Source organism: Haemorhous mexicanus, chromosome 18 (genome assembly GCF_027477595.1).
Source record: "Haemorhous mexicanus isolate bHaeMex1 chromosome 18, bHaeMex1.pri, whole genome shotgun sequence".
Classification (NCBI taxonomy): domain Eukaryota; kingdom Metazoa; phylum Chordata; class Aves; order Passeriformes; family Fringillidae; genus Haemorhous; species Haemorhous mexicanus.
The window spans coordinates 6,842,158-6,857,368 of NC_082358.1; the positions used below are offsets into that span (position 1 = coordinate 6,842,158).

At 55.3% G+C, this 15,211-nt stretch overlaps 2 protein-coding genes across 3 annotated transcripts in view; both read left to right on the top strand.

The window, feature by feature from the left end:
* Nucleotides 1-8,026, top strand: part of MATN4 (matrilin 4) — a 16,270-nt gene extending 8,244 nt beyond the window's left edge. For both annotated transcript variants that reach the window (XM_059862953.1, XM_059862954.1), the window contains exons 2-12: nucleotides 301-417; nucleotides 1,309-1,451; nucleotides 2,500-2,926; nucleotides 3,230-3,352; nucleotides 4,271-4,393; nucleotides 4,494-4,616; nucleotides 4,752-4,874; nucleotides 5,325-5,738; nucleotides 6,072-6,224; nucleotides 6,969-7,073; nucleotides 7,223-8,026. In XM_059862953.1, coding sequence (XP_059718936.1) covers nucleotides 345-417; nucleotides 1,309-1,451; nucleotides 2,500-2,926; nucleotides 3,230-3,352; nucleotides 4,271-4,393; nucleotides 4,494-4,616; nucleotides 4,752-4,874; nucleotides 5,325-5,738; nucleotides 6,072-6,224; nucleotides 6,969-7,073; nucleotides 7,223-7,281 — 1,866 coding nt within the window. In that variant the 5' untranslated portion in view covers nucleotides 301-344 and the 3' untranslated portion in view covers nucleotides 7,282-8,026. The remainder of the gene's footprint in view (nucleotides 1-300; nucleotides 418-1,308; nucleotides 1,452-2,499; nucleotides 2,927-3,229; nucleotides 3,353-4,270; nucleotides 4,394-4,493; nucleotides 4,617-4,751; nucleotides 4,875-5,324; nucleotides 5,739-6,071; nucleotides 6,225-6,968; nucleotides 7,074-7,222) is intronic.
* A 4,707-nt stretch (nucleotides 8,027-12,733) lies between these two features.
* On the top strand, nucleotides 12,734-13,548 carry LOC132335646 (waprin-Enh1-like). Its single transcript, XM_059862431.1, has 3 exons — nucleotides 12,734-12,893; nucleotides 13,070-13,231; nucleotides 13,383-13,548. The coding sequence occupies exons 1-3, from the start codon at nucleotides 12,779-12,781 to the stop codon at nucleotides 13,385-13,387; spliced, it is 282 nt and encodes a 93-aa protein (XP_059718414.1). The 5' UTR covers nucleotides 12,734-12,778; the 3' UTR covers nucleotides 13,388-13,548.
* Nucleotides 13,549-15,211: the final 1,663 nt, after the last annotated feature.

Sequence of the window (15,211 nt, forward strand, 5' to 3'; positions counted from 1 at the left end):
CCCATCTGCCTGGTTTGCAAGTGAAAATAAGGCTTGTCCAATGGCCAGCTCCACCCAGAGCAGAAAATCAGATCCTTTGGCAGAGTGCTGCTACTGTAATGAAATTGAGCTGTGCTGAGACTGCCAGTCCTTGGAACAGGAAAGATTCCATGTGGATTCAGAGAAGTTTGGGGATGGATCTGTCAAAATTGCTGCTGTTTAGGGTTTTTGGCACTGCCTGGGGACACCCACCACAGGCCAATGTTGCCCTGTGGCTGAGCTCACCCTTAGCACTGATTGCACCTTGTCTTCTCCCTGCAGCACATCGTTCCAGCACTGGAACTGTGTGCTCTCCCAGAGCCATCATGAAGCTCCTGCCTCTCACCCCTCTCCTCCTGCTTCTCCTGACAACACTGGAAGCCAGACCAAAACCTGCAGGTGAGCCCTGGCTGGTCGGGAGTGCATGGAGGGAAGTGAGGACATGGGGCAGTGGAGCCCTCAGAGGACAGTTTGCTCTGTGATGTGGGGGGACATGATGCCTCTTCCTTGGGAGCATCCCCAGGAGGATGGAGGACCCTCCCAGCAGTGGGACACAAACTTCCTGGCCCCAGCATGGTGGCTCTGGTGTTGCTTGCTCTGGGCACTCCTCAGCTGTGACAGCCCTGCCCAGGTCTTGTCACCCTCCAGGCCATGGGCTGTGACCTTGGCAGGAGGCACAGCTGTAAGGAGAAGTCTCCTCTTTGGTTGATTCTCCAGGTACAGAAGACAAAGCAAAAGCAGAGGTTCCAGCCTCTCTCCTCTCAGGACAGAGAGATCTAAATCAATTTTAGTTTAAAAACAATGAAGGCACCAAATGGAGAAAGGAACGGGTATGTCTCAGAGACCTTCAGAGCAGCTGAGATTGGCATCATCCCAAAGACACTGAAAGCATTTCCTTATGATTAGGGCCCAATTCTCCCAGCAAAATAAGTTTATTTCACTTGCTGAACACTCCCAGTTTGCACTGGAGATAGCATCCTTATGCTCAAGAGAAACTCTTTGGCTCAATCTCCGCCAAGTGTGTCACCTTAGCTTTGCTTTTAATGCCTCATTTTCTGCCCTTAAAAAACACAACCACAAGAATCCACAGCCAGGGGATGTCTCCCCAGCCTGTTGGCCCTGCTTCCTCTCTGCCACCACCTTCTGTGGATTCACTGGGCAGTGAAAGGTGCCGGTCTGTGGGGGCTGCTCTCTCTATCCCTCATGAGCAACCCCCAGCCAGCAGGCAGAGCTCTCTCTGCTCCCTGCAGACAGCCACAGGGCTGAGCCTTCTCTTTGCCTTCTCCCTAGGCCTGAAGTGCAGGACGGGTCCCCTGGACATCGTGTTTGTGATCGACAGCTCGCGCAGCGTGCGCCCCTTCGAGTTCGAGACCATGCGGCGCTTCATGATGGACATCATCAGCAACCTGGACGTGGGCCCCAACGCCACACGGGTGGGTCAGCTGTTCTTTGGGGGGGTCCCTGGGGGCCCCCTAAGCTGTCTGTTCACTGGTAGCAGCAGGCAGGCAAGGAGACTCCACACAGCTTCTGAGGGTGCTCATTAGATGAGGGTTTATTGGGGGTCCCACCCGCGGGAGCAGCATGGTTTCTGTGTGTGAAAAATGCCAATCGTTTTTAAAATTTTAGAAGTTTAATAGTGATAAAATGGTTATAAAAATAGTAATACGATTAGAGTAATAATAATTTGGACAATTTGAATTAGGACAATATGAGACAATAGAAGCAAAGAGTTACGGGCGTCTGGGTACCTTTTTCTGGGCAGTACAAGCCTGAAAAAGGACACACGTTAACAGAGGAGTAACCCTTAAAAACAATGGCCTGTTCCATATTCATACACCTCATACATGCTGCATAAATTCCATTCAAATACAGGATTCTGTCTGGTCATCATCAAGCTCTTCCTCATAATCCTAAAGGTGTTGTCCTGCCTGAGCGAGGTGGGAAGAAGTTAATTTCTCCTGATAGTGGAGCAATAAATTCTCTTTCTCTGAAAGATTTAGGTGTCCTGTGGCTGCTATCTCACTGCGAGTCCTTTCTTTAGAAAAGAAGTATCCTACATAGCATAGTTTCTATTTTAACATTTTGTTATAACGTAAAACTATTTTTAACACACTTCTTACAGGAATTAATACAGCATTACTTTCTAACACAACACATATAATATTCATTTTAATATTTGCAAAAAGCCAATCATAAAATATGCGTTTTTCACGTGAGGGAGAAGGGGGGAAGGGAAAGGGAGGGGGAGAGAGGGAGAGCCTAGGGAGCCAAGGGGCCGAGAGAGAGGAAAGGGCTAAGAGGCTTCTCATGTCCCTCGCACAGCTTAACAGGGAGATTCAAAGTGGGCACGGAATAAGCCTTGGGCCAATGGGATTACGGATCCATGATACTGCAGGGGAGGATCACAGGCTTGGAATAACCAAACGTTTTTGAGGGGTGAGACAGAGCATCCCATTTAACTAAACTGTAACACCACAACAGGTGGGGGTGATCCAGTACTCCAGCCAGGTGCAGAACATCTTCTCCCTCAAGACCTTCTTCACGCGGGCAGACATGGAGAGGGCCATCAACAGCATCGTCCCGCTGGCCCAGGGCACCATGACGGGGCTGGCCATCCAGTACGCCATGAACGTGGCCTTCAGCACGCAGGAGGGCGCGCGCCCCCTGCACAAGAGGATCCCCCGCATCGCCATCATTGTCACCGACGGGCGGCCCCAGGACCGCGTCACCGAGGTGGCCACGCAGGCCCGGAACGCTGGCATCGAGATCTACGCCGTGGGGATCCAGCGGGCAGACATGAACTCTCTGCGGGCCATGGCCTCCCCGCCGCTGGAGGAGCACGTCTTCCTGGTGGAGTCCTTTGAGCTCATCCAGCAGTTTGCCAAGCAGTTCCAGGACAAGCTTTGTGGTGGGTGAGGGCTGCTGCTGCTGAGTGGCAAGGGGGGCCCTGGTGTCTGCTCCTCACCCAGGCCAGACCTTCAGAGGGGTGTTTGGGCTGGCTGCCCCTGCCAGAAGCAGGGTGGATGGGGAAACAACCTCCCCAGTGAGGCACCAGGACAGGGCACTGCACAGTGTCTGTGTGCTGGGTGAGCACTGAGGCTGGCGGGGCTGGGGCTGTGTGGGATGTCACACTGGTTTCTGCTGCAGGGATAGGGTCACCATGTGTCTGGTGTGCCTTGTGGGCCACTCTGATGCCTGTTCTGTCTTGCAGGGGTGGACATGTGCGTGGAGCGGGAGCACGGCTGCCAGCACAGCTGTGTCAGCACCCCTGGCTCCTTCTACTGCGAGTGCAACCCAGGCTACAGGCTCAATGTGGATGGAAAGACCTGTTCCCGTAAAAACCTTTTTTATTTCCTGAACTTACATAAGGAGCTTGTAGTTATGGGTCCCTCAGAGGGAAGCTGGCACACAGCAGGGGATTCAGGGAGGCCAGCAGCAGCTTGGGTGCTCTGTTCAGTGGGCCCACTGCCTCCCGGGTCTGTAATGCTTGCAGACAGTCAGCATTGCTAACTCCTGTCCACCTCTCTGAGATGGGGCACTCATGACTTATGTGGGCACAACCAGCTGCCTGTCAGCTGAGGGGTCCAGGCAGTGAGTACCAGAGCATTCACACCCCAAAGTGTGCAGTTCTTTTCCCCTGGGTTTTAGTGCAAAGCCCTCTTAGTTGGGCTGACCACCACACCAGGTTCTTCTTGTTTCACGGTGCTGGGAGCTGCTTCGAAGCCCTGGAGCAGCCCTGCCCTGCTGCTCCAGGGAGGCTGGGTCAGGAGGGTGATGGGTGTCCTGTTGGAGCCTAGGACAGGAGGGTGATGGGTGTCCCTTTGGAGGCTGGGTCAGGAGGGTGATGGGTGTCCCTTAGGAGGCTGGGTCAGGAGGGTGATGGGTGTCCCTTAGGAGGCTGGGTCAGGAGGGTGATGGGTGTCCCTTAGGAGGCTGGGTCAGGAGGGTGATGGGTGTCCCGTTGGAGGCTGGGTCAGGAGGGTGATGGGTGTCCCTTAGGAGGCTGGGTCAGGAGGGTGATGGGTGTCCCTTAGGAGGCTGGGTCAGGAGTGTGATGGGTGTCCTGTTGGAGGCTGGGTCAGGAGGGTGATGGGTGTCCTGTTGGAGGCTGGGTCAGGAGGGTGATGGGTGTCCCGTTGGAGGCTGGGTCAGGAGGGTGATGGGTGTCCCTTAGGAGGCTGGGTCAGGAGGGTGATGGGTGTCCCGTTGGAGGCTGAGTCAGGAGGGTGATGGGTGTCCTGTTGTCCCTCAGCCATCGATGCGTGTGCAGACGGAAGGCACGGCTGCCAGCACCACTGTGTCAGCCTGCGGGGCTCCTTCTCCTGCCGCTGCCGGCCGGGTTACTACCTCAGCCACAACAAGAGGAGCTGCACGAGTAAGTGACTGTCTCCCTCCCTGTCCCTTCTTTGTTTGCTTCCCCTTCTCTCTCTCTTCTTGCCTTTTCCCTTCTGCCATCACTCTCCTTGTCTCTGCAGTGATTGATTACTGCAGCTTTGGGAACCACAGCTGCCAGCACGAGTGTGTGAGCATCCCCAACGGGCACTACTGCCGCTGCCGCAGCGGCTTCACGCTCCAGCCTGACAGCAAGTCCTGCAAGGGTAGGTCCCAGCGTGCTGCACAGCACAGACTGTGTCTATAGCTTGTGCCTTTATGTCCTGCCCAGCCTCCAGAGAAGGGCTGTTCCCAGACCACCCTGAATGGGGATAATCCCATGCCCTTGGCTTGTCTTCCAGCCACTGACCTCTGCAACGGGGTGGATCACGGCTGTGAGTTCAAGTGTGTGAGCACGGAGGGATCCTACCACTGTGTGTGCCCTGAAGGCCAGCAGCTCCAGGCTGATGGCAAGACATGCAGCAGTGAGTACTGGGACACAGCCCTTGACATTCTCCTTATTTGGGCTTTGTGCTTCTGGAGGGAGCTCACTTAAACTGGGCTGGGGGGCTCTGTCACCACTTGGGACTCTAAGCTAGGCTGGAAGAGGGTGGAGAGCTGGCTGTGGCTGGGGGAACACCTTGGCTGCTGTGGGGATGGATGCCTGTGTCCCCAGAGACATGGCCCAGAAGATGCAACAGAAGATGCAACAGCTTTAAGGAAAACTTTGGGAAAAGAGAAACCTAGGAAAGACTTTCACAGGGTGTTGGGATATCAGTGTAGATTTTTGGGCTGAGTCCCTTGCGCATAGTCTGCTCTCCTTCCCAGCTGCAGTTCTAGGGTGTTCCCATAGAGCTCAGCCCCAGCCCCAGCCCTTCACTCTGGCAGTGACTATGGACAGGTTGCTCCTCTGTCACCTTCCCCTGTCCCTGCAGAGTGTGGAGCTGGGCATGTTGACCTGGTGATGGTGATTGACGGTTCCAAGAGTGTGCGGCCCCAGAACTTTGAGCTGGTGAAGCAGTTTGTGAACCGTGTTGTGGACCTGCTGGAGGTGTCCCCCCAGGGCACCCGGGTGGGACTGGTGCAGTACTCCAGCCGCGTGCGCACCGAGTTCCCCCTCAACAAGTACCACAGCGCCGATGAGATCAAGAAGGCGGTGATGGATGTGGAGTACATGGAGAAAGGCACCATGACAGGCCTGGCCCTCAAGCACATGGTGGAGCACAGCTTCTCTGAGCTGGAAGGTGCCAGGCCTCTCTCCCACAACATCCCCAGAATCGGGCTGGTCTTCACAGATGGACGCTCCCAGGATGACATCTCCGAATGGGCCAGGAGAGCAAAAGAATCAGGTGCAGGGGGGTTTGGGAACCCCAAATTTCAGTGTTTTGGGCATCCTGGGATGGTTCCTTGGTGTGCTGTCTCAGTGAAAAGCTGCAGCATCCAGTCTTGGGGAGCTGCATCCCATGGCAGATAGGCTCTGCTGTGGCCACAGGGTGCTCTGAGGAGCATCCTTCATGCAGCAGCCTCCACCACCACAGTGCTGCCACACTCCTGCCTGTCCTTCCCAAGTTCCTGCTGTGTATTTGGGAAGCCCAGAGAAAATCCTGCCTCCTTGCCTTGCTCCCTCTGGGCTTGCTGCAGGGTGGCCAGCACAGTTCTCAGGATCTGTCCTTGCCACGCAGGGATTGTCATGTTTGCCGTGGGTGTTGGAAAAGCTGTGGAAGAAGAGCTGAGAGAGATCGCCTCTGAGCCAGTGGAGCAGCACTTCTCCTATTCAGCAGACTTCACCACCATGACCCACCTTGTGGAGAACTTCTCCCTGAACATCTGCCCAGGTGGGTGCTCCTGGTCACACCAGGGGACTTGACCCCAAGCCAGGGAAGGCCCTTCTGTCCCCACAGAGCCAGCAGGGTGGTTTGTGTGTCTGTCACCCTGTGTCAAGCACCCCAAGGCTGAGCTGGGCTGGTGTGAGCCTAGACTGTCACAGGATCTCTCCAGGCTGTTGTGGGTGTAGAGGTGGGTCTCTGGAGGGGATTTGGAAGAGAAGGTGAAGCTGGGGGAATTAATTAAAAAGCAGGAGGGGTTAATACAAAAGTATTAATGTGATCAACCACCCCAGTGCCATTGCATGGGCAGAATTTAGGAGTGGCACCCTGCCTTGCGGGATGCTCTGAAGGTGGCCTGTGTACCTTGCTCAGACCTGTGCTCCTGCTGCTGCCAGGTTACTGTGAGGGTCTGCCTGCCCCGGGACAGGCTGGGGATCCCCAGTGCCCTTGAGACCCCCACAGGGCTGCAGATACAGAGCCAGTGTGCCCCCTGCCACCCCAGCTTGAAGGCAAAGTGTAGCTCAGCACTGGCTGTCCTTGGCACACTGTGCCCACATGTGTGACAGCTCTGTGGGATGCCTGGCAGAGAGCTTGCTGGATCAGAAAGCAGAGAGGCTGAAAGAAGGGGACAAAGCAGTGGGGAGAGCCCTGAGCCCCAGTGGGTGGCTGCAGGGACAAAGGGCCTGTCTGGCAGCAAGAGAGAGCAGGCACTGTGGGGCCATGGTGTGACAGCAGCCAAACCCCCTGTGACAGAGGAGGGCAAAGGGGAGACAGAGATCCGCAGCCCGTGCGAGTGCGAGGCGCTGGTGCAGTTCCAGACCAACACCGTGGCCATCCTGCAGAGCCTGACCGAGAAAAATATCCTTTGGGGTGAGGCCTGGGCTTGTCGGGGGGCTGAGGACAGAGCACACATGGGGGAGGGAGCAATAGCTAAATGGGAGAGGGGAAATTTTAAGCCCTTTGCCCAGCAGACTGCCTGGCTCACACTGTTTCCTTAGCACGTTCACTTGCTCAGATGACAGCCAGACTTGAAGACCTGGAAAAGCAGATTGCCAACAAGAAGTGATCCTGGCAGAGGGCTGCAGTGCTCAGCAGGGCACAGGATGGATGTACAGTAGCTACATGGCATTGTTATTGCTAGGTTATTGTAAAGCATCAATGTTTGTTCTTGTATTGCAAAATCCCTGGGGGCCTGTATTTAAAAAAAACAAAAATCCTAAAAACACACAAAAAGGAGCTTGAGCAAAGCCCCTGCTACAAAGCTGAGGGGTTCAGTTGTCGTTCCTTGGCTGGTCAGATGTGAGGGGGAGCAATGATGTGGGCAGGCTGGTCATTGGACAGACATGGTGTCCCCCAGAGTGACTGGGATGGCACAGTCCCCCTTGGACCCTGGCAGACTGCTTTGCAAGAGAAAAAACCTGCAGTGGTGTCACCCTGAGAGCCTCTGGTATCTCAGCATCTGCTGCCAAGTGGTGGGGCAAGGACAGCTGGGTGGTGCAGGCAGCACAGGGGATGCCTGATGCCCAGCTGGCTCCCAGTGTGGTGCCCAGGAGGGATCCCATGGGAAGATGAGGGGCAGGAATTCTTAGATCCCCTTGCCCCTGTTTGGCAGAATAGTTTGGAAATTGGTATTAATCTTGTTTGGTTTTGTAATCACATAGCAAATGGTAATTATTCTTTCTATCAGTATCTATGTGTGTGTGTATATATATATGTATATTTAATTCTGAGAGCAGGGTAGTGATATTTTTAAACTTTTGTTTTATGTAAAGGAGTTTCTATCCTGACAATAAACACCCTGAAGATTTGTATGACATGTCCCTCTCCTTTCAGCTGGGCTGCAGGATGGCAGATGTACCTCTTTGTCAGAAGTGGGGTCTCTGACTTTTGCAGCAGCTCCTGTCGCCAGGATCCAGAAATCCTTTGGGGAAATCTTTGTTCTGTGGCACCCCAGGGTGCTGCAGGCTCGGCCCCAGGTGGAGGGAGCCAGTGTGGCATGGACACTGTGTCCCCATGGGCAGGGCTTGCTTTGGAGCCCCTGCTTTAGGAGCAGAGGGAGCTGAGAGCTGAGCTGGAGCCACAGCCTGGCCAAAGTGCCCATTGAGCTGCTGTGGGGTGGGTGCTGAGGCAAAGGGACACCCAGGATCTGCTCCTGATGGATCCCTGCAGACTCACAAAGAGCCACCCCTGACAGCAGCACTCTGCTCGGGGCAGGCTCCACTGTCTTGATTTTATCCTCATTAGTGCATTTAGTTTCTTTCAGGGGATGAGACAAAATTCCCCTCTGCTCCCCGTCAAGCTGCGGCCCCCCCAGGACCCATCCCTGCCTCCAGCTCTGGGGTCCTGAGCACAGGAAGGACCTGGAGCTGTTGGAGTGAGTGCAGAGGAGGCCATGGGGGTGCTGCAAGGGCTGGAGCTCCTCTGCTCTGAGCAAAGGCTGAAGGAGTTGGGGATGCTCAGCCTGGAGGAGAGAGGGCCATGAAGGGGCCACACTGCAGCCATGAAGGGCTTGAAGGGTCCCACAGGAAAGATGGGGAGAGAGTGTTCAGCAGGGTCTGTAGTGGGAGGAGGAGGGGGCATGGCTTTCAGCTGCAGGAGGTTGATTTGGGTTAAAATGAAGGTGGTTTTTTTACACTGAGGATGGGGAGTCACAGGCCCAGGCTGTGCACAGAAGCTGTGCATGCTCCAGCCCTGGGAACATCCGTGGCCAGGGGGACAGAACTCTGTCTGGTCTGGTGGGAAGTAGCTCAGGTTGGAATAAGGTGATCTTCAGGGTCCATTCCAGGGCAAACCAAAGAGGATGGTTCCCATTCACTCAGGCAGCAGAGTGAGGAATTCCTGTGTTACCACTGCACAGGAAGCACAGGAAATTAAGTAGCTGAAAGTGAAAGCAGAGTTCCCTGGTCCTTTCACCAGGGCCCCTGCCAAGGATCATTCCTTACAGAAATAATCTGTGGCCAGAATATAATCCTCTGGTGTTGCCCAGCCCTCCCTTGTAATGTCATGAGCCAGCATCCCTGTCACCCTGCTTGCCACCAAGTCCCTGACACTGTCATCGGTCCTGAACGGTCCCTGCTGCCTGGATCTTGTCACCCACCCCTGCAGGATGCTCACTTTTGTCCCAGTGAAGGTACAGTGCCATTCCATGGAGGTGGAAACCCCCAAACTGCCTGGGTGGGCTGGAGCTCTGTGGGGTTGGTGTGGGACAGGGACCCCAGTCTGAGGTTCTGCTCCCTATGCAGGCTGTCACAGACACTGAGGAGGAGATGGAAATCTGTGTGAAGGCTGATAGAAAAGAGAGTATGGCTATACATGTTGAAGAGAATGGAGATGAAGAGATGGAGGTGGATGTGGAGGAGGAGATGGAGGTGGATGTGGAGGATTATGTTGAAGACATGGAAGTGGATGAGAAAGGTGAGGAGAAGGACATCATCTTGGGATGAAGATGAAGCCCAGCAGCAGCACAGGCAGGCACTGGCCATGCCCTGTCCACAGGCAGGGTGGGTCCCCTGCTGCCAGGCTGGGTTGGGTGGGTGGCCCCGCTCAGGGACACGGTGCCCGGGGGGCTCCCTGGGTTCTGGAGGCACAAGCACCACCCCAGCCTGCCCTGAGCTTGCTTTGGGCCATGATTTGGGTCCCTCTGCCTGGGGCCCTGCCCTCAGCCCCAGCCAGGCTCAGTGCTGGCAGCAGAGTCCTGCTCTGGCAGCGTGTCCCAGCCTGGGGGCACAGGGAGCAGCCCTGTGTGCCTGACTGGGGTGACCTTGTCGCTTGCTTTTCTTCCAGGACTGCTGGAGATGCTGGGCAGGGATGCCATCCTTCTGGATATGTACAGAGTGCTCTTCATTAGTCTTCTGTATATATGTTTTAGAGACTGCTATTCTCTTTTGTAAATATGTTTCTGTACATAATTGTTATACAGGTTCTTATGTAAATATGTTTTATAGTTTGTTGTTTTTATATGGATAATTATAATATATATACATGTGTTACATGTGTAACTTGTGGCTCTTCTAGGACCAAAAAATAAAAAAACCTTTTTTTCCACGTCCCTGTCCTTTCTTTTACTTTGCATTAGTCACACAGGAAATCACAAAGTTAGGGTTGTCCTGGAAGTGGCTAGGGGTGCTGCTCATGTCTGGGAGTGCTGCACAGAGCAGGTCCCACTTAGAGGTCTGTACACACTATGTATGTGTAGGGGCAGCTCCCACAGGGCCGATTCCTGTGGGATTCCCTCTGGGAGCAGGGACGAGCCCACGTGGTCCGGCAGATCCTCATCAATGACACTTCACTAGGTGGCACCAGACACCAGCGCTGGGAAGGTGAGGCTGAGGCTGGGCTGCGGGCACCCCGAGCCGGCCTGGGGCTGAGGGAGCTCCCTGAGCCGGGCAGGGAGGGAGGGATGGAGGGATGGAGGGATGGAGGGATGGAGGGATGGATGGATGGATGGATGGATGGATGGATGGATGGATGGATGGATGGATGGATGGATGGATGGATGGATGGAGCTCATCATCAGGCTGAAAGCTTTGCATCACCTGGTGGGGCACAAGCTGTTCCTGGGGTGCTAATCCCCCCGGGTAAGGCTGGGGGTTCAGGGGCTATTGGTGTCCCTCCTTTCCCTTCCCAGGGAATACAGACTGCAGAGCCTTGCTCTGGCTGGGAGAAAGCAGCATCTGCCACAACACCCTCAAGCACTGCACAACTGGGGCCTTGCAGCTTTGGAAGGAGGGACACTTCATGGAGAAGAGCATGAGCCATGTGGGATGGAGACTGCTCTGAGGGTGCTGGGGCAATGGGTGCTGCACAGGTAACAGAATGCAACATGAGCACTGCAGGCAATCCTGTGCCCAGAAATGCTGGGTCTCAGTTATTTCCTGTGAGTTTGTAACAAAAAGAGTTCACACTTCCTCCCTGCTGTGAATAAAGCACTCCAAAATGTTCTTCAGGTGATATTTTTTTCCCTCCCTCATCCCTTACATTTTCTCTGCAGCTTAATCCAAACCTTGCTCCTTGATATTTTCTCCTCTCTTGGAGGCAGAGGTCCAAGCACAACCTCAGCCAGATTCTGGCACCAGCTGGGAGCACAGCAATGCCCTCTCCAGCCCCAACAGCAGCTGAATGGCAATGGATTGTTTAAAAATTATTCCAGTGCTTGTATTCCTCATTAAAAGTGCTACATTGCTGGTGCACAGGCCAGAAAATCTTTTTGGGTTGGCCATATAATCTGCACGTTATTTAATAAACGACTTCACAAAGAGCTAAATGCAGCCCCAGAGTCAACAGGGAAATTGGACAGTAATCAACAGGTACCAGGTTAGTTTGGGTCATGTTAACGGGGCCTGTTTGTGACTTGGGAATGGAAGTCTGAGCAGGAAAGGGCAGAGTGAGACACCCACCATGCTCTGGATGGAAAGTGGCAGCTCCAGGGGCTGGATCAGTGCAGTCCTGGGGGGCTCAGGGGCTGCACAGAGCAGCAGAGGTGATACTGGGCTTTTGCTGCTCTTTGTCCCTGCCTGGTTGTGAGATCAGGGCTGCGGGAGGTTGGCTGCGGGAGCCTTCCCCTACCCAGGCATTCCCAGAGCATGTTTCCAGGACAGCTTGGGCTCCTGCCAGCCACAGAAGTCCCACAGAAATATTTCAGGAACCCCTTACACAAGCTGAGGGGGACATTGACCAATTGGTGGGAAATGGAGTAACTTCCCATTGCCCAAGGGCACCTAAAGAAAACAGATTTACCTGGAGGCCAGGGCAGGGTTACAATTTCCTTGGGAGGGAGGAATGGGTGGTGGGATCTTTGCCATCCAAACAAGGAATACAGCCCCTAATCCCTACAGCCAGCAAGAGTCAGGGCTCAGTCAAGCTGTCCTTGTGCTGTTTCATGGCTGATGACAGGTCTGTGAGGAGTGGGTTATCCTACCCCAGAGGGACCAGCCACCTTCTTCTAGCACCAACCTGCTTCCCATATGGCAGAAGCCAGCAGAGAAGATACTGGGGTTCAGGTGAACCATCCCCAGAGCTTGAGAAAGACTCACCTTGGGCTGAGCCAAAGCTGTGTTCCCTACACCAACTCATTCTCCCAGTGGGGCAGGAGTAAGGAGGATTTGGGGCTGGGGCAAGGTACCTCTGGGAAAAAACTTGAAGGATCATCCCTGGGAAGGCACTGGCAGCCTCATGCTGATTTGGATCATGCTGTAAGGTTTGGTTTGCAAGCAAAGTGCAGAGGGAAACCCATTTAACAGAATCCCAGAGGAGAATATAGACACCACAAGGGTTTCTCCTGAAAAAGGATACCTGGAGAAGATACCTGCCCAGGAGAAAGCAGCTCCACTGCCTGTCAGGGTGGACAATGCCCTGGCACATGTCCCCTTGGCTTGTCCCTCAGCCCCAGGTGTGGGGGGGCAGTTGTGCAATACTAAATCTGCTTTTTGAGCAATCAAACAATCGTGTCTGAACCTTGCGCAAGAGGCTTTTCTGGAAAACACAACGCAACCGGCAGGGGCAAGAGGCACGAACACCGGCCCGTGCCCAGCCCGTTCCCCACCCCCGTCCTCCCCAGGGTTTAAATGTGGGTGTCCCCCACCTCTCACACTCGCACCTCTCGGGGACACGGCAGCATGAAGGCGGTGGCCGCCCTGCTCCTGGTGGGGATGCTCATCCTCTGGGCGGAGCTGCCAACAGGTAGGAGATGTCCGGGGATAAGGCACGGGGAGGAAAAGCGCCGGGGCTGCGAAGGAGCCAAGTTTACACGAATAAGGGGGCAACGGAGGGAAGGGGAGGGGAGAGGGGTGTTTGCCGGGCAGCATCTCCCCAGTGCCCCTCGCTGCCCTGGAGCCAACCAGTCCCTCCTCCTGCAGGCAGCGCCTGGTCCTGCCCTCCCGTCCGCTTCACCTGCGCCCTGCACAACCCGCCGAACCAGTGCCTCCTGGACCGGCACTGCCCCCGCGGCAAGAAGTGCTGCCGCTCCTTCTGCGGGAGGAAATGCCTCTCCAAGCCCCCTGCCATCCCCGTCTCCTACGGTAGGAGCTCCGGAGCCCCGGCGGCAGAGCGGGGTGCGATGCTCGGGGGCTGTGCCCAGCTGCCAGAGCCCCCCGGCAGGCTGTGGGGTGACCGGTGGGCAAAGGTGGGCTGGGGTGAGCACCAACATCTTCCTTTCTCTCCCTTTCCCAGTGTGAGCTCCAGCTTCCAGGACAGACTGAGGGTCACCTCAGCATTGCCATCCCAGCTCAGCTCCAGGGTCACTCTGTCACAGTTGCTGCTGTGCTCTGTGCCACCACTTCCCCTCTCCTTCTGCTCCTCCACCGCTCCTTTAACAAATAAAAGAGGTTCTTCTCAAGGGTGTTTGTGATGTGTGACTCCTTCCCTCGCCTCCTCTCTCCATCCTGGCACACAGTCCCATTGCTGCTTTCACCCCAGAATTTCTGCTGGGGAAAGAGGATGAAAACAGCCTGGCTTCCCACCTGCAGTGGGATTAGGGGCTGGCCTGGGGAGAAAATCCATCCAGAGACACACAGCCTCCAGGAGGAGAGAGCAATGGGACTGGAACAAAACATGCCAGGCTGCTTTAGGAAGGCTGCAAGGGGCCCTGGAGAGCAGTGTGTCCTCCAGGCCCCCCTGCTGCACAGGGCTGTGGAAGGGCACTGACCCTGTGCCTGCCCAGGGGGACACAGAAGGCAGAGGCTCCCCATGAATACCCTAGTTGGGGCTCATCTGGAGAGCAGAGGAGGGGCTTACACAGACCCAAACCCCAAATGGTGCTGAACCCCTCACTGAACCTGAGCTGGTGGGGAAAATTCAGCTGAAGAATCTTGCCTGGGAAAGCCTCAAGCCAGGGCAATACAATCATAGCTCCAAGGGGTTCCTGTAATTTTTGTACAGCTGAGTCCTGAGGACAAAACTTCAGGAAGTGCCAAGAAACATCAGCAGAAGAGAGTGTGCACAGCCTGAGGGAGCTGTGCATGGCAGAACCAGGCACTGCCACCATGCACTGCAGGGCAGAGCATCACCCAGCCTAACGCCCAAAGGGGGCCTGCCAGCCCTGCCCAGCCCCTGCTGATGGCCAGGCTGGCTGAGAATCTCCCATTCTCAACCACCCAGACTAGAGGAGGAGGTTGGTCTGTCTGCACACACCGAGGGAACAGAGAGGAGCTGCTGCTCTGTGAGAGCTGGGCAGGCACGAGCAGAGCAATCTGGAGAGCAGCACCAGCTGGCCAGATTTTAAAAATAGCAGGGTGAAGGCTCTGGCTGTGGGAATGACACCTTGCATGGTCCATGGGAGATGCTGGAAGTTTCCTGGCCGAGACTGCTGGAGAGTCCCTCTATGGTCGCATCTGTGTCGGTGGCCTCTTCTCTGTGGAGCAGCTAGAAGGAGGCAAGACTCAGAAGTTACTCGGACAGAAGGAAGAAGTCCTGTGATGAAAAAAACCCCAACTCTTTGCTTAGCCTGGCCACGGGAGGGCAGAGAGAGCCGGAGAGCTGATGCGGCGCTGGGGAGGCTGAGAATGCCCGGTGATCCGGCAGGGACAGGCAAAACAAGAACCGGGAGCTCATCAGCCAAACTCAGCGTAAAATCAGACATTGTTTCTGCCCAGTGTAGGGGAAAAACTCCCCCTGACGGCAGCCCAGCCCTCTGGGAGGCGCAGGGAGAGCCGTGCCACACAAGCCGTGGGCTGGGAGAGGATGATCCCCAGCGCTCCCGCATCCATCCCCCGCATCCCGCACGGGGCTGGGGCAGCCGGGGCAGAGCAGCCAGACTGCACCTCCCGCCACCATTAGTCACAGATCACAGCCCTCCTCCTCCATCAGCACCAGCTATTATCAGCTATTAAGCAGGCATTTCCATACAGCTGGCTAATTTGATAATGCTGCAATTATCTTGGTTTGTTAACAAGATTAAATTGCTAATTGGTTTGATTAAGCACAGAGCTCCAGGCGTGGGGTGCCTCTCAGCTGGCCCTGCATAACCTCATGGATGCCGTGCCCAGGGCAGCAGCTCCTCT

Coding starts and splice junctions, on each gene's coding strand:
- LOC132335646 (XM_059862431.1), top strand. CDS start 12,779: ATGTGGGTGTCCCCCACCTCTCACACTCGCACCTCTCGGGGACACGGC. Junction 12,894..13,069: donor CTGGGCGGAGCTGCCAACAG/GTAGGAGATGTC, acceptor CTCCTCCTGCAG/GCAGCGCCTGGTCCTGCCCT.